Source organism: Macrobrachium nipponense, chromosome 1 (assembly GCF_015104395.2).
Source record: "Macrobrachium nipponense isolate FS-2020 chromosome 1, ASM1510439v2, whole genome shotgun sequence".
Classification (NCBI taxonomy): Eukaryota; Metazoa; Arthropoda; class Malacostraca; order Decapoda; family Palaemonidae; genus Macrobrachium; species Macrobrachium nipponense.
Genome location: NC_087200.1, coordinates 33,617,376 through 33,636,169, shown reverse-complemented (window position 1 = coordinate 33,636,169; position 18,794 = coordinate 33,617,376). Strand labels below are relative to the sequence as shown.

At 45.6% G+C, this 18,794-nt stretch overlaps 1 protein-coding gene across 1 annotated transcript in view; it reads left to right on the top strand.

Moving 5' to 3' along the window:
• LOC135219224 (dnaJ homolog subfamily C member 17-like) overlaps nucleotides 1-18,794 on the top strand; it is a 158,027-nt gene that overhangs the window by 93,910 nt on the left and 45,323 nt on the right. Inside the window, exons 5-6 of the mRNA XM_064255809.1 lie at nucleotides 1-61; nucleotides 289-422. The exon at nucleotides 1-61 is cut by the window's left edge and continues 37 nt beyond it. Coding sequence (XP_064111879.1) covers nucleotides 1-61; nucleotides 289-422 — 195 coding nt within the window. The remainder of the gene's footprint in view (nucleotides 62-288; nucleotides 423-18,794) is intronic.

Below are 18,794 nucleotides of genomic sequence, written 5' to 3'. Positions count from 1 at the left end.
GAGCGTATAATTGAAGAAGAATTAGAGAAATTGAATAAAGAAGTTGAAAGAGAACTAAAAGGTAAAATTTCTCAATTTTTTGCAAACTTTTTGTTATTTATTGTTGTTGGTGGGATACTTTATATTTCCACAAACATTCATGTGTACAACATTTCTGCAGGTTTTATACTTATCACTATTCAGAGAGCAGTTATTTAGTACAATCTGACAATTGATACATGTTTTTTCATCTAATAGAAAATAAGGTCCTCCCCTCTTTTTTTTAATCTCTCTTTTTTTTTTTTCCAGGAACACCAGGAGTTAATGAAAAAGAACATACAACAAAGGATACTGAAGTAGGGCATAAAGTGAAAGTTAAATGGACAATATCTAGAGAGTCTCCTGGGTATACTGAGGAAGAACTACGCCAGCTCTTTTACAAGGTAACATATTTTGTAAATGATTGTAGGTATGCATAGTAGATCTAAATTTAAATATTAAATCATTTTGTCTGTTATAGTCTGGTGGCTTGACATACTCATCACCTGCTGTAGATTTTGCATAAAGAGATATGTATTTCCTGTCAAAAAAATTTTTTTGTTCATGAAACTTACCTGTCAGATATATATATAGCTGTATTCTCTGAAGTCCGACAGAATTTCTAAAACTTACGACACACGTAGTGGGAGTTAGGGTGGTTAGTACCCATTCCCGCCGCTGGGAGGCGGGTATCAGGAACCATTCCCATTTTCTATCAGATTTCTTCTGTCGCCGGTGTCGTAAACATCTGTTTACACACCTCCGCCTCAGGATTTTGGAAAACTTTTCATATTGCTTGAGTATCCTCTTGACTTTTGGTTTTTTGATTGGATCGATAGCTTGGCATACGTGATTTGGACTGTTTTTTTATTTTGGCTTAGATTTTTCCCTTAAATATGTCTGGATGTAGTTCGGCTAGCGCCAGGGTGTGTTCGAAAGTGGAATGCAAGGTTAGGCTTCCTAAAGCCTTGGTTGATCCTCACACATTGTGTAAAGGGTGTAGGGGGCAAGAGTGTTCGCGACCTTTGAAGAGGACTCTTCAAGAGCTGGACGCTTCACGTCATGCTTTGTCTGAGTGGCATTCTTCTCCGGAAAGCGTAGCTTTTCCGCCCCAGAAGAAGTCTAGGACGTCATCCGACGATGACGCCCTCGAGCGCCCCAGTCGCTCTAGAGCCAAGGCTGTTCCTGGGAGAAGGAAGAAGGCGTCCCCTCGCCCCTCTCCTTCTCGCAAGCGCAGCTCGTCTCCGTTTAAGGAGACATCTCAGACGGAGATCATCATTGCGATGCAGCGGCAACTGGACGCTTTACTGAAGCAGAAGGAGACGGTTCCTCGTCGAAGGAAAGACAATAGACTGCCTATCAAGAGAACTAAGCAGTCTTCTCCAATGGCTCCTTTTTCGTCCCCGTCTTCTGATTTTTCGCCCTCTAGACGTCGTTTTGCTCCCCAGGGTTCGTCTAGAGGTGACGTTAGACGCCAGGTTAGAGAGAGTTCTCTGCATGCTCCTCTCTCTTCCCGTAGAGAGGACGCTCGGCGTTCCGACTTCGACGCTTCTGCTGACGACGATTTGGTAACTGTCGAACGGACTTCTTTGCGTTCTGCCCCTCTTCGACATGACAGTGTTGACGCTCAACGTTACGTTAGTCGGGCAGTGGATCAAGTTTCTTCGCTGGACGTTCGTAAGGACGCTTCACGGGACGGTAGAAGAGTCTCTTTGATGGACGCTCCGTTGGACGCTTCGCTGGACGCTCGGTTGGACGCTGATTTGGACGCTCGAGAGAACGCTACGTTGGACGCTCAGATGGACGCTCGTAGACGTTCTAGTAAGACCTCTGTGGACGCGAATGTGGAAGTTCGCTGTCACTCGGATGTGGTTCCCGAGACTTTGACACGTTCGCCTCTAAAGGTGATTCCTGATCCTGTTACTGTTAAGGATCCGTTACCCTCGTCTTCTCTTCATCGTTCAGATAGGAGACTTGGAGCTAAAGGACTTCTGCCTCTTCCTTCGGACTTGCACTCGGGTAGGGAAGAAGGAGAACTTAGCGGTTCTTCGGAGGATGTTGATGATGAACAACCTGCTACGTCTGCCTCGTCAGATTATCAAGTTTTGGCACGACTACTTCGTGATTCGTTTGGCGATACTTTTCAGCCTGCTGCTCCTCCTTCTCCTCCTTCTCAGTTTTCGTCGTCGAAGACAAGCAAGTCTCCAGGTTTCGTGAAGATGAAGACGTCGTTATCTACGAGAAGAGCTTTCCGGAAGGTTAACGCCTGGATGGAGTCTAGGAAAGCAAAAGGAAGAACTACTTTCGCCCTGCCTCTGTCTAGACTTAGCGGTAAGGCAGGGATGTGGTATGAGACAGGCGAGGAATTAGGATTGAAGGTTCCTACGTCTGCTCAAGGTGATTTCGCCAGCGTGGTGGATGCCTCAAGGAGGGCCCTTTTAGCTTCGGCTAAAGTTTCTTGGACGACTTCCGAACTGGACCATCTTTTGAAGGGACTATTTAGGTCCTTAGAAGTATTCAACTTTTTAGACTGGTGTCTTGGAGCCTTAGACAACCAATCTCGTAAGCCAGACTCGATCAGCTTGGGGGAGCTGTCCAGTGTATTGTCATGCATGGGCAAGGCCGTCAGGGATGGCTCAGAGGAGTTAGCCTCTCATTTTTCAGCAGGGGTTCTTAAGAAAAGGTCGCTTTATTGCAACTTCGCGGCTAAGTCTGTCTCTCCCGCACAGAGGACAGAACTTTTGTATGCTCCCTTCTCGAGTCATCTCTTCCCCCAAGCTATGGTGAAGGATCTGGCAGTGAGTCTGCAGGAGAAAGCCACACAAGACCTGTTGGCTCAGTCTTCGAGACGTCCGGCTGGCCCTTCAACGTCGTCAGGAACGCAACAGTTTAGAAAGCAGAAGCCCTTTCGTGGAGGGACTTCCGCTAGATCGTCTCCTCGAGGAAGAAGCCTTCCTAGAGGTAGAGCCCCTTCCAAGTCTAGGGGTAAGAAGTGAGAGATCGTGCCTTCAGTCACCCGGTAGGAGCCAGGCTGCAGTTGTTTGCAGAAGCCTGGAGAGTAAGAGAGGCAGACACCTGGTCTCTCGACGTCATAGAGAAGGGTTACAAGATCCTTTCATAAAGCCGCCCCCGTTTGACTTCCACTCCCAGGGACTTGTCCCCATCGTAAATCCGCTAACAAAGCGAAAGATACTTTTCGACCTGCTCGAGCAGATGCTCGAGAAACGAGCAGTGGAACAGGTTTTAGACCTGGCAACGCCAGGATTTTACAACAGATTGTTTCTTGTACCGAAACAATCGGGAGGGTGGCGGCCCGTCTTGGATGTAAGTCGTCTAAACCTCTTTATAGAGAAGCAGAGGTTCAAGATGGAGACACCTCAGTCAGTTCTGGGGGCCTTAAGACCTGGAGATTGGATGGTATCACTCGACCTCCAGGACGCCTACTTTCACGTCCCGATACATCCCCAATCGATGAAGTACCTTCGGTTCGTATTGAAAGGGAAGGTCTTTCAATTCAGGGCTCTTTGTTTCGGACTGAGTACGCCCCTTTTATCTTCACCATCTTAATGAAGAACGTGGCGAGGTGGCTCCATCTTTCCAACATCAGAATCTCGCTCTATCTGGACGACTGGCTCATACGAGCCTCCTCGCAGACCCGGTGCCTGAAGGACTTGCAGACGACTCTGTCTTTAGCTGCGTCCCTGGGACTTCTGGTGAACTTCGAAAAGTCACATCTGACCCCAACACAGTCCATCGTGTATCTGGGGATTCAGATGGATTCAGTGGCTTTTTCGGGCTTTTCCGTCCCAGGAACGTCAGCAACAAGGCATAGAAAAAGTGTCGGCCTTTCTAGGGAAGGATTCATGCTCGGTGAGGGAATGGATGAGTCTGCTGGGGACCATTTCCTCGTTGGAGAAGTTTGTTTCCCTGGGGAGGCTACACCTCCGACCTCTTCAGTTCTTTCTGTCGGACAGCTGGACAGAAAAGGACAACTTCGACATGAAGTTAAACATCTCGGAAGAGGTGAAGAACCATCTAAGATGGTGGCTCGATCCGTGGAAGCTGTCAGAGGGCATATCCCTCAAGCTTCAGAACCCGACCTAGTGTTGTTCTCCGACGCGTCATCCACGGGGTGGGGAGCAACTCTAGGGGGGGAAGGAATGTCAGGTACCTGGAGAGGGGAACAGGTAACCTGGCATATCAACTTCAAAGAGCTGGCAGCGGTTCAATTAGCGCTCCAGTTCTTCCAGAACAAAGTCTCCCGTCGTGTAGTTCAAGTCAACTCGGACAACACCACAGCCCTGGCATACTTGAAGAAACAAGGAGGAACACACTCTCGCTCCCTGTTTTCTCTAGCGAAAGAGATCCTACTTTGGGCGAAGGAGAGAGAAGTCACAATATTGACAAGATTCATTGCCGGAGTCGAGAACGTCCGGGCAGATCTCCTCAGTCGACAAGGACAGTTATTGCCGACAGAGTGGACTCTCAATCAAGAAGTATGCCAGGAACTGTGGGGTCTTTGGGGATGCCCCTTAGTGGACATCTTCGCAACATCAAGGACGGCGAGACTTCCTCTGTATTGCTCCCCGGTTCTCGATCCGGGAGCAGTAGCAGTAGACGCCCTTCTATGGGATTGGACGGGCCTGGATCTCTACGCTTTTCCCCCCTTCAAGATCCTGGGGGAGGTGATGAGAAAATTTGCAGCATCGGAGGGGACGAGGTTGACTTTAATCGCCCCCTTTTGGCCCGCAGCGATCTGGTTCACAGAGGTGATGTTCTACCTAGTGGATTATCCGAGATCTCTTCCGTTGGAGGAGATCTACTCAAACAGCCCCACTTCGAGAGGTACCACAAAAACCTCTCCGCTCTGAGTCTGACTGCGTTCAGACTATCCAAAAGTTGGCCAGACGAGAGGTTTTTCGAAATCAGTGGCTAAAGCTATCGCCACCGCGAGGAGACCATCATCAATCGCGGTTTACCAATCGAAGTGGGCAGCCTTTAGAAGTTGGTGTAAGAGAAATGGAGTTTCCTCTACACTACCTCTGTGAGCCAGATCGCCGACTTCTTGCTTTATCTGAAACAAGATCTAAAGTTGGCAGTGTCAACTATTAAAGGCTACAGAAGCGTTCTATCTGTAGTTTTTCGCCATAGAGGTCTTGACCTCGCTAACAATAAGGATCTCCATGATCTATTGAGATCTTTCGAGACGACCAAGGTACCACTACCGAAGCTACCTTCGTGGAACCTGGATGTGGTCCTCAAATATTTAATGTCAAATCGTTTTGAACCTCTTTCCTCTTCGTCTCTACGAGATTTGACGAAGAAAACTGTATTCCTAACTGCTCTGGCGACGGCGAAGAGAGTTAGCGAAATACAGGCTATCAGCAAACACGTCGGTTTCAAAGGGCATAATGCAGTCTGCTCTTTGAGTATGTCGTTTCTGGCCAAAAACGAAAACCCTTCCAATCCGTGGCCTAGAACATTCGAGATCAAGGGTATGGCAGAGATCATTGGTCAAGAGCCAGAAAGAGTCCTGTGTCCTGTTAGGGCTCTTAGAGAGTATATTCGTAGAACGAAGGATTGCCGAGGTTCTGCGGAGAACTTATGGTGTTCGGTCAAGAGACCAAACATGCCCATGTCCAAGAATGCACTGGCATTCTTTTTAAGAAACACCATTAAAGAGACGCACGCTTCTTGCAAAGACAGCGACTTGAAGATACTAAAAGTTAACGCGCACGAAGTAAGGGCTATTCCGACCTCAATAGCCTTTCAGAAAAACATGGCTCTTAAAGACATTTTAAGTGCTACTTTTTGGAGGAGTAACTCAGTGTTCGCCTCGCACTACCTTCGGGAGGTGAGAACGACCTATGAAAGCTGTTACTCTCTCGTACCATACGTCGCCGCAGACACTATTTTGGGGGCAGGAGGTAGCACTCATCCTTTCCCATAGAAAAGGGTAGGTGAGTTTTTAATATTTGTATGTTTATGGTTGTAGGGTCGGCTGCCGAGTACAGTCGTCCCTTCCTTTAGCCTTTGGTATATGGGAGTTTGTTGTTAGGCTAACTTAGGTGGTGGTTTTTGCCTCGTTGCCCTCAGAAGTATGGTCATGGTCTAGTCACATTGTGGTCCCGTCCCCGTTGACAGATCATCTAGAGCGCACCAACTACATAGGTCACTACCTTGTTGGTAACTCTAGTGAAGCAGAAGCAGGCTTGGGTGACAGTAATCACGAAGTCAGCTATGCTAACAGGTAAGGAACCAAGATGTCAATCATATACATTTATATGTTTTCTAAAATCCTTTTTCTGTCTCTCCCACCGCCAAAGGTGGGATTCAGCTATATATATATCTGACAGGTAAGTTTCATGAACAAAATGATATTGTTAAGATACAATAAAGTTTGTTCATACTTACCTGGCAGATATATATATTTTTAGTACCCACCCACCTCCCCTCAGGAGACAGTGGAGATAGAAATCTGATAGAAAATGGGAATGGTTCCTGATACCCGCCTCCCAGCGGCGGGAATGGGTACTAACCACCCTAACTCCCACTACGTGTGTCGTAAGTTTTAGAAATTCTGTCGGACTTCAGAGAATACAGCTATATATATATCTGCCAGGTAAGTATGAACAAACTTTATTGTATCTTAACAATATCATTTTTATAAGAGAGGAAAGATTTTTTGATAAAAGTGAGAATGGCAAGCAAATATTCCATAACCACATAGTTGAAGTTAACGCAATCCATTATTTTACATACATACACAGATATACCTACTGAAAAATATATGTGCATCCTCGACTTGTGGCGATTCGATCTACCAGTACTTTCAGCACCATGACATGATGTTTCATCAAGTTACAGCACTGTAAGCGCCATTGACTGTGCTAACGGCAGGAATAAGCATCAAGTACGCTTACGTCACTGTAACTTGAAGCAGTATCAAGTTATGGCGCTGAAGTGCTGTTAAAGTACTGTTAACAGCAAAAAATCGACTGATGGCAGAAATCAACTTGTGGCGCAGACTGGAACAGATCCCCTGCCGTAAGTCGGGGGTGCACATAATTGCATTGTTGTATTAAGTATAGTTATGTGTGTACTCTTCTGCATTAAAAAAAACACTTTACCAGAGGAAGAGAGAGAGGGAGGGAGGGGCGAGCTAATGTAGTGCCTACCTGTAAGTACTCATGCATATATGTATATATGTTATGGGGTCAAAAGGACCCTATTTAACTAAAAGGAGAGAACTCCTATCTGATAGCGTGACCTACCTTCGATGCCGCCATCTTCTGCCATCCCTGTAGCAAGCTGAAAATTAATAATTAAATCTTAGGTGAATTTAAAGTCCCGCTATACAAAAAAATTAGAATTTTTTTTTTCCAAAATAGCTAATATAAAAATGAAATAAAAGGCATTAAAGAAATCCCAAAAATCATTAAAACACCACTACTCTTCTACGTAATCATATTGGATAGAACTACCCCCACTTATCCTCACTGTCAAATAACTCCATGAGTCTTTATCAAATAAATGTCGGATAAAAGTCCAGAGAATTCATTGTTTGGTAGCGACAACTGAATCCATCCTGTAAGACCACAATTATCAGACACTGAAAAGACCCAAAAAATGAAATGGATAAATGTCCTATAAATCTTTCTAAGTGTTCCTCTGCATTTCTGCTTTATAGAAGCTGAAATCAATGTCACTGTTCAAAGTTTTCAAAGTCTCTTTCACATTACTTTTTGATGGACCTTCTAACAACTTCCAGTTTTTGGGTCACCACTGACAGATTCTTGTCTAATTCATTGATAAGGTTCCATACTGGGGTTATATCTGATCTCTTTTGCCCTCATGGACATATGCACTTACTCCTACTAATGGACATATGAATGTACGCTAATGTCTTCTCTGTTCCCGTGTACATGCATTTTCCATTTCATGCGAACTCACTTGACCTCTGACGTCACAATCACCTAATCTTTCCACTATTCAGGTCATTTGTGCACCTGCGGTCTCCCTGGTGTGATCGGAGTGTTTTGACTTTCGTCTCATATCAGCATCCTAAGGAAGTTATCCTTGCTGGTTTGCAAGCGTTGCACGCTGTACACTTTTTCACAAAATTTTCCACATCTGTCCACATATTTATTACGTATCACATTATACATCTTTTCTACCCCCAAATGTGGACTACCAAACTTGCAATGTACTATATCTAAAACCACTGGAATTAGGACTTTCGGAATCACGATCTTTGTCATGTCCCCTTTACTTTCACTTGTCCTTAATTTATATTAAATTTTCCTGACCAACATATTACCTTCTAATTCTAAACCTGAAAAAGGTAACTTATAACCTTTCCTGACTTTTTCACCTCTGAGGAACGCTTTTATGTCTGCCAAAATTCCATCCTCATCTTGAGACTGATATCCCATTGTATAGAATCACTAATAACCACCCCAACTTGAAATCCTTCCATATCATAAAAACTTCTACTAAGTGCATCTGCAATCACATTGTGTTTGCTCTCTATGTATTTGAGTTTTGCATCAAAATCTCTGATAGTTAGGAACTATCGAGCTCTTTTGGGCAACAGATCTGGCTTATTAAAAAGATCTAATAATGGCTTGTGGTGTGTAAGAACTTCCACTTTATTCCACATTAGCAACATTTTAAAATGAACCAAGCCTGATACTATTGCAAAAGCTTCCTTATCTACAGTAGCCATTACTCTTTCATTACTGCCCTTTGTCCTAAGTTTCCTACTATGATAACCTAATGGATGGAATTTTCCTTAAAATTTTTGCATAAGGCAAGAACTTATGCCATTCTGACTGGTATCAGTCACTAGTGTGAAAGGTTCTCTGAAATCCGGAAATTTTAGAATTGGGGGATTCATTAATGTGTTCTTAACTTTCTGAAAAGCTACTTGCTGTGGTTCTCCTCAATAAAATTGGATATCTTCCTGCAACACATCTGTTAAAGGAGCTGCTATGTTAGAAAAACCTTTTACGAATCGCGGAAGAACGACGCCATCCCTAGGAATGACCTAATTTGCTTCTTTGTCTCAGGGACAGGAAAATCTGTAATTGCTTTGACTTTATCGTCATTTACTCACAGAGTCTCCAAATTCAGCCAAAACTTCACTTACCGTTTCTATATGCTCTTTGTAGTCTGCATTAGCTAAGTGCTCTCTAAAGTTTTTTTCTTCCTTATTTGCATTTCTGCATCTGAAAACTCAGTTTTTCCCTTTACAATAGCCACTGAACCACTATCACAACTCCAGTCTTGGAGGTCTACCACATTAGTGTTCTTTTGATACTTCCTAATGTATCGTTGCAATTCAGCAATTCCACCCATGTAACCCCAGTATTTGATACTCTGTTTACCAATACAGTGCTAATAACCCCTCTTAGTTTCCCACTACCCTCAGTTATGTACACCTCTTTGGGTCTTTTCACTTCCCTCTGCCTGGCTTTGACCATAGTCCATGTACCTGGATTTCAGATAACATCTTCTGATAAAACACCTTTATATTTGGGGCCATTATGCATAGCACCTTCATGTTCCATATCCACATAAGTATTACCGTTATTTATATAGGTATGTTCCCTTCTATCTGCCATAACCCCAATGTTAGTATCAGTATCACCGCTGTTATTTCCCATACCACCATTGTTAATGCCGCCAAAATTATCACCCCCGTGATCATCAATATCTCCGTTAACACAGCCAGTATCCCCACTATCACCAGTATGGTTACCAATATCACCGTTAGTATTCCCCATATTACCAATATGATCACCAATATCACCAGTATCACTGCTAGTATTCCCCATGTTAATCTCTGTATCCTCGCTTCTATGTACACTCACATATGGAATAAAAACACCCGGTATCCCAACTGTTATACCACTAACACCTGTATGGACTGATATCCTGTGTCACCTACATGCAGAATGGCCCAGCAAAAGTCTGTTGCCCAACGCAACACCTTTTATTACTAAAAATGGTTCTCTTAACACTCTATCACCCAGAGTAAGCCATATTCTTCTAAAACCTAAGGTAATTAATCTGTGGGCTTGCACATCACACACATCTTTGTTGAGGGTTTCAAAGGGTATTGGGAGACCATAGACTGATACAGGTCATGATCCAACAAATTCATGGAGGACCCTGTGTCAATGAAAATTGGGATCCCCCAGTTTCCTTTACTATTGGCCTGGGCTCTGGGGCATCCCACAGGAGACCGCAATGGCACATACAAATCATCTGTACCCTTTTTGTTGATCAGCTTCCTGAAAATTTTGTCCATCTCTTTGCCCCTTTGAGTAACCTGCCTGGGAAGTTCTCATATAACTTCCGGATTTCTGGGTTGTGGGTCTTGCATCGCTCTGTTTCTGTGACAGACAAGACTGCCAAAAGAGATCTTCACTTTTGCATATTTGGCTCTACATACTTTCTTTGTGTACCCTGGTTTATTACATTTGAAACAATGCAACTGCTGTTGCCCTTGATCCATAAATCCTCTCTTATATTCCACTTTTGCACACAAATGGGGAGAAGGAAAATTTGAATTTCTTTGTGTTGTATCTCTTGGGCCGGTCCCATTAAAAAAGGGATTTTGACGTAAGGAAAAATCTATTTCTGGGCGATTGGCTCGTGTCGCCAGCGAAATATCCTTTAATCTATTATTTCTAGGGTAAATGTACTAACACATACCAGAGAATAAATAAATAAAGAAAAAGGTCAGTACAACTGACTCGCTCACCCTCCAAGAGGGTGTCGGTATGAACACTATGGCGAGTGAGACCACTACCACGAGCCAAATGCCAATAGAATTCTCCCACTACAAAATCCCCCCGAAGGAGGAGGCCGACCACAGAGTGGGCAGCAACTACTACTACTCCATCCCATGCTCCCGACTGCTGCGCCTCTGGTGGCCATCCTGAAGTTAGCAGACAATCTTGGGCGATGGGATGGGTAGGGCGGGATTTCGCTGGCGACACGAGCCAATCGCCCAGAAATAGATTTTTCCTTACGTCAAAGTCCCTTTTCTGGGCTCAGCTCGTGTCGCTGCGCGAAATCGTACCAGAGAAATAGCACAAGATTGTAAACAGAAATCAACAAAACAAAAAGAGGTCTCAAATAAAAGGTAAAATAAAATAAAAGAATATAATTGCTAATAAGGATACATATACACAATGATACAAAATAGAAATATGCTTAAATTAAACTTAATTCTAATAATATTTCTTAACTTAAGGTAATTTACTATATACAGGGGTAATATGGCATATATGTACCAAAATGGTATCTGTGTAAAGATATGTATCAGAAATCCAGAGCAATTAACATAATAAGTTGAACAAAACAAACTCAACAATAATAACATATAAAGGAATGTATATAACTTAATATACAAAACCCGTAACCATTACAAATAAGATGTATCCCCTAGCATAAAAATAAGGGGATGACATCCAAGAGATCAATATCCACAATCAATTGTGAGTGCCCCTAGCAAAAAAAATAAGGGACACCCACCACATCATCATAAAAGCAGCTAAGACACAAGGTAACCGTAGATGAAACAAGGCAGGATAGACGAACTGTTGGGTGAGGCAGGTAGAAAGGAGGACTGGATTTTCTACTAAAGATTAGGTAGAGTCGGGAAACTATGTTACCCGCTGCTACTGCTGAAAATTTCAGAGCTTCCAAGGACTTTAAGTAATGACGTTTGAAACACTGTCGGCGATTTCCATCCAGTATACTTTTTCAACTCATCGAAGTTCATATGTTGGAAATAGTTAATTGAGGTGGCTACTGCCCTGACATCATGTGCTTTTGGAAAAGAGTCAGGATTGGCTTGTTTAATGAAGTACAGGATTTGTTGCCTGATGCCTTTAATAGATAAAGTACCACCTTTTTCTCTCTTAAAGAGAGGACCCGATGAGGATGAGGAGGTCCTAGACAGAAAGGCTCGTAAGGTTGAAACTGGGCAAAGAGATACATCTTGTGGAAGGGGTAGTACCTTCCATGGTTCCCACCTCATCAAAGGATCTTCATTCTTAGCTATAAAACTACGTTCCGGAGAAAGTAGCACTTCCCCTGTGGGAAGGAACTGAATATGATCCGGATCTCTGGATAAAGCCGACAGTTCTGAAATTCTAGCTCCTGAGGCCAAGCTTAATAAAAATAGAGTTTTTCTTAAGAGCATTATAAACGAGCATGTGTCATTATCAGTTTCTGAAGCCAGCTTTAGAACATCGTTTAAGAACCATGATACTGACGTAGGCCTTACAGAAGGTCTAAGTCTAGCACACGCCTTGGGAATAGACGAGAAGTAGGAATCTGTCAAGTCTATGTTGAAACCAAATTGAAAAATCTTTTTCAAGGCTGACTTGTTTGTCGTAATCGTGCTAGCTGCTAAGCCTTTTTCAAATAAGGATCTGAAAAAGGATATAGCTGAATTGATTGTCATGATCCTAATATCTGATTCTCTCAGGAAGGTTGCTAACTTTTTGACAGCAGCATCATACTGTCTCCAAGTTGAATCTCTTTTATCGGATTCCAAGAAGAGAATATTTTGAGGGTCAATATTCGCATCCCTTTTCGCTGCAAACTTCATGAAATCCATAAAGTTAGGGTTTTGAGAATCCCTGAGGAAGCGAACACAGTCTTCGTTTGTACTGACTGGGAGAGCCTGGGACTGGGAATCCGAAGAGGGCGAAGACCCAGTTCCAGAATTAGAGGGTACCAATTGCTCTTCGGCCAGTCTGGGGCTACTAGAGCCACTTGACCCTTGAATGTCCTGAGTTTGTTCAATACCTTCATGAGAAGATTCACTGGAGGAAAGACATAAATCTTCTCCCAGTTGTTCCAGTCTAGAGCCAGGGCGTCCGTGGCATAGGCCAGAGGGTCCAGGTTGGGGGCCACATAACATGGGAGTTTGTGGTTCGCTTGAGATGCGAAGAGATCCACTTGTAGACCTGGAACTCTCTGAAGAATCCATTGGAACGAACTGTTGTCCAGTGACCATTCCGACTCTAGAGGTACTGATCGGGATAGAGCATCTGCTATGACGTTTCTCACTCCAGCTATATGGGTGGAGGAGAGATGCCAACTGAACTTGTCCGCCAGGGAGAAGATGGCTACCATGACATGATTTAGATGACGTGATTTGGAGCCTCCTCTGTTTATACAATGTACTACCACTGCGCTGTCCAAGACTAGCTTTATATGGGAGTACTTTGGCGGACGTAACCTTTTCAGAGTCAAGAACACTGCCATTGCTTCCAGTACGTTTATATGGAACTGACGGAACTGAGGTGACCACGTTCCTTGAACTTTCTTGAACTGGGAATATCCTCCCCAACCGCTTAATGAAGCGTCTGTGTGGATGGTAATCCCTGGTGGAGGAAACTGAAGGGGCACTGATACCGACAAGTTCTTGACTTTCGCCCACGGCCGGAGTCGATTCCGTAGAATCAGAGGGACTGAGGATAATTTGTCCCTGGACCTGACATTTGCTCGTGAGCGCCAGATTCTGGTTAGGTCTTTCAGTTTGGCTTTCATCAGGATGTTTGTCACTGATGCAAACTGGAGTGAACCCAGGATCCTTTCCTGAGTTCTTCTTGACGCCAGTTTTGTGACTCAGAAATTGCTTGACTGACTTCGCTATTTCTTTCCTCTTGGTTGATGGAATCGACAGAGTATGGAGGATAGATTCCATTGAATGCCCAGCCACTGAAAGTTTGACTCTGGAGTGAGTCTTGACTTGGTCCTGTTTATCTTGAAGCCTAGATATTCCAGGAACTGAATCACTTTCAGTGTTGCTCTGTTGCATTCCTCGACTGTTGAAAGCCTAGATCAACCAATCGTCGAGATACGCTACTACCATAACCCCTTGCGATCTTAGTTGTTGAACTACTACTTCCGCCAGCTTCGTGAACACCCTGGGTGCTTACGTTGAGCCCGAAAGGAACTACCTTGAAGGAGAATGTCTGGTCTCCTATCTTGAAGCCCAGATGACGGACGGAAGTGGTCTTGCAATAGGGATATGATAGTAAGCGTCTGTAAGATCGATAGAGGTGGTGACGGCCCCACGGGGAAGTAAGGTCCGCACCTGCAGATCGTGAGCATCTTGAACTTGTCGCAGCGAATGGCTAAGTTTAAGCGGGACAAGTCTAAGATTACCCTTCTTTTTTGTGAGCCTTTCTTTGGCACGCTGAACAAGCGACCTTGAAATTTTAACCTGTTGACTCTCGCTATAGCTCCTTTCTGAAGGAGATCCTCCGCATACTCCGTCAATTCCTTGAAGGAAGTTGGCGGAAAGGTCTGGATGGGGGTGGGCTCGCTAACCAGCTCCAACCCAGGCCTTTTGACACAATGCTCTGAGCCCACTTGCTGAAGTTCCACCGGTGGCGAAAGTGAAACAGCCTCCCTCCTACCTGAAAATCCTCATTGGTTTTGGTAGCCTCCTCGGCCTCCCCTGAAATGCTTTCCTCTATTAAAGGGACCTCCCGATCCTCTCCCACGAAAGGATCGCTTACCTCTGCCTCCCTTACCCGAGCGGTCATACTTCTGGGAAGCTTGACCCTCGAAGACCTGATTGTAGGCTGGAGAGAGAGCGTAAGAGGTGGAGGGTTGAGGCTGAGGGGAGATAACGTAAATCGGCTGCGATTGAGCCTTTGAGGTAGAAGGTTGGGCTGTTTGCACCAAGGGAACAGCCGGAACCTGCTGAGAAAAGCGTGGCTGTTTCTTCTGGTAGGGCTGGAAACGTCTGGGTTCCTTTGAGCCTTACCCTTACCGGCTTGATCCTGTCGTCTCTTGGCCGTAAGACCCCAACGGTCTTTAAGGCTTTGGTTCAATCTCGTAGCCTCTGCCTGAACCTCCTTCACCATCGCTTCTGGGAAGAGGTCCGCTCCCCAGATGCTTGACGTAAGCAACTTATTCGGCTCGTGCCGAATTGTTGCTTCTTGTAGGACATGTTTCCTACAATTCGTCCTAGCATGGCGAAACTCAAACATATCCGACTGCACCGTTTGAGTCAAAGATTTGGTAAGAAGCTTAAAGAGTGGCTCCGACCCATAGGCAATGGTAGCCACCTCGGTCATAGCCATGGAATTAATAGACCTGGCTAACCGCGATTTGGCATCGAATTCCGCCTGAATAAGGCTATCTGGAAGCCTAGGTAGCTTCTCACCAAACTGCTCCATAGCACAGTCTGGTTTGAGTTTGCCAGCTGAGAAGGTGTTGGGTAAATCTTCCCACAATCACCGGCTGAAGGAAGTAAATAAAGGAGACGTAGGATCTGCTTCCTTCAGCTGAGGCATGGAATCCCCCTTCTGGGCTGCTGGAATGGTGGTTGTCGCGATCTTTGTCAAGAAAGGGAGCGGGGTACTCTCTTCCATCGTAAAGATCGTTAAACGGACTCTTAAAAGGTTGGATTTTCGTGTTGGAACAATCCATGTCCTCTAGACACCTGAGCCATTCTCTCTGAGCCTGGTCTCGTGAATAGAGGACTGTCTCTTTTGGTACCTTATCGTCCCGAGTCATGGCTGAGGCGGTGAGCCTGGCGTAGCCGATGAACGAAGGCTGAAGGTCTTCCAGGTAGAACTCGAAGTCTTCAATCCTCCGAGTCCCACATTCCGGGATAGAGATAAGCCCGTCTTGGAAGGGGGCGTATGACGCTACTCTCCAAGGGTTGTTCATTGAGAACGGAGGTAGAGAGTCATACGGGGGTAATTGGGCTCCCCCTGTGCTGAAAGGTGGAGAAGAGGCTAGTGGAGCTTGGCTCAGTCCGGCTATAATGTTGTCCTGAGAGGTGATCCTATCAGACAACCGGGAGATCATTTGTTCCATGCTGTTTTTCAGAGAACCAACCAGATCGCCCACTTGTTGCAACAGACCAGCGTTGTAGTCCAAAGCCGGAGCTGCTGCGGAGGTGGAAGGGGTGGCTTCCTGGAACCGGAACCAAAGGTAGCGGAACTGACGACTCCGCTGGAGTATGAGATCTCTCCCTGGAGGATTTACTCCTAGAGGACTTAGAGCCGGACCCAGAAGCTTTAGATCTCTCTGCTCCGGGATTTCTAGCCGGAGACTTACGAGAAGAAGATGACGCCGACGCCATCTTTTTAGACGACGACGACGTCTTCGTCAAGGTTTTCACTGCTTGACCTTTGACCTTGGGTCTAACGGAAGCGTCAGGAGAAGTATATAGTTCATTACCTGTAAAGCCTTGGAAGGATGGAGAGGTTGCCGGGGTAGAAGATCCAGTTGCACCCAAGGGCATCCCTTGGGTGTCCAACGTACCTACCTCGACCAACAGGTCGTCTACACCTACCATAGGTTCAACATTAATATCGAGCGTCGCGACTTCCGAGGAGATGTCCTGGCCTTGGTCCGTCAACGAGGCAGCCAGCTGTTGCTGGATGAAAGCGATAGTCGGGGCCGCCTCTGCTGGGTCGACGTAGCCTGTAGCCTTGCCTCCGGTGAAGATTAGTACCGCCAACTTCTTCTCAAGAATGTAGGGCATACCCTTGGCGGCGTTCTTCCCAAAACCGCCGACCCAGGCCCGCAGGGTTGCCAGTGCGGTATCCCTCACAGCCGGAGCCTGGAAGAGAGGGTATTGATTAGATTTAAGATTAAACTTAAAACTAAAACCAATTTAAAAGCTTAACTTAAAATTATAGGGGCTACAAAACCCCATGAATTTTATCTTAAGTTAGGGAGATTAATGTAAAAACTTAAGCACTATAACAAATGAGGACAAGTTAACGGAGTTGGAATACTCCACCGTCTAAGAGCTGGCTCACCAGATCATAACAGATGGTACACGTCTCGTGGTACCAGACCTGGATGTCCCCGTGCGGAGTCGCGCATGGAGCATGGGACCGGCAAAAACTTCATGTCCACATGGGTCTTGAAGTGTGGCGGCGCATCCCGGATGCTCACAGTTGGTGGTCTGTAAGTGAAAAGACACATGAGTATCTTAAAGACTATCACTTACAGGCTAAAGGACAGAAGAACTCCGTTGCATGCCGGAGCTCGGAAAAATTTGGGCATAACCCCTCCCTTATCGCCTGAATAGGCTATAACCCCGGAGAGATCCGGTGAGACAGGTAAGGGAGGGGGATGTTTAAGGTAGCTTAAGATAAACTTACTAGTTTAACATAATAGATCTTAAACCTATAAAACTCGAATGTACCGGACTAAGTCCAGTGCGTGGCGGAGTGTCGTAACTCAGCGAGACGGAGTGGTTAGAAGGGACCAACTGTATGCCCCGGTCCACCCTGCTGGGTGGACTAGCACCTTTCCGCTGGATGCCAGGTCTCCGGTAGTAAAGGAGCCCTAGTAAGGTGGGAAAGAGCGAGAGGACATACAGACTCGGGCTAGCAACGGAGCGACGGAGTAGCAACGGAGGGGGGAAAGGCCAGTCCCCCCCCACCTTACCATCCGGCCGGACCGAGAAGCCGGAGAGGTCGAGTCCAGTCTGGGTCTGTCCCGTCCCTCTACTCCCTCCGCCTGGGGGGAGAGAGGGAGGCGAGGGAGGCAGGTCGGGTATGCGGAGCGAGCATGGGCAGACCGACCCACCCCCCCGACTCTTATGGGTAAGAGCGGGAGGGGGGGAAGGTGACTGGACAGGCGTCTGGCTGCCGCCCCGTGATCACGTAGTGACCATGGGGCGGTAAGTACAAAACAATGGACAACAAAGCCTAGAAACATAACCAGCTGGATCAGAGAGTATGCTATCAGGAAGCAACCGAACTGAAGAGCGGTAGCATATAGGCACCCTATGGGCCACAACCTAGGCTAAGCAAAGCCAGACGCCTAACTAACCTGAACAAATATCATATAAAATAATTCAAATGAATAATTATGAAAGAAAGAAAACAAAATAGTAGGAGAAAAAATCCAGGAGTGTACGACTAACCCGAAGGAAAGTCTACCACTCAAAGCTAGCCGAGGCCGATACTAAGAGCCGTGGCTAGGGTCTGGATGGAAGGAGCCTACATAAGGTAAAAGACATGCATGCATGACAAAACCGTGTAGACCGTACCCGAACAAAAGCGGATGATTAAATAGAGCGTACTTAAGTAAGGGGATGTTCTGGGTATGGGCGACCAAGAACGAACCCACCACGAGGCAGAACCATGCTGCCATGCTTCCGACCTAGAGTTCGTATTTATACCTAAAAAACGGCAAATACGGGCTCAGGGCCGGAAAAAACCAAATAGCAATAAACACTGAGTACTTAACTTAGCTGCTGCGATGGCTGCACGCTCCATGATAAAGAAATCCAAAGAAAAGGGCACAAAAAACACAGAGTAAAAAAGGGCACGTGTGTATCGTGTGCGCTAACTGAAAAGGATGTCCACCAGAGGCGCAGCAGTCGGGAGCATGGGATGGAGTAGTAGTAGTTGCTGCCCACTCTGTGGGTCGGCTCTCCTCTTGGGGGGATTTTGTAGTGGGAGAATTCTATTGGCATTTGGCTCGTGGTAGTGGTCTCACTCGCCATAGTGTTCATACCGACACCCTCTTGGAGGGTGAGCGAGTCAGTTGTACTGACCTTTTTCTTTATTTATTTATTCTCTGGTATGTGTTAGTACATTTACCCTAGAAATAATAGATACAAGGATATTTCGCGCAGCGACACGAGCTGAGCCCAGAAAATGTACTATCCACTGTGGGACATTTGGACGTGTTTCTGAATTTTAGAATAAATCAGTTCCTCATCTGATGTTGGTTCAATCTTTTCATCAAAACTATCT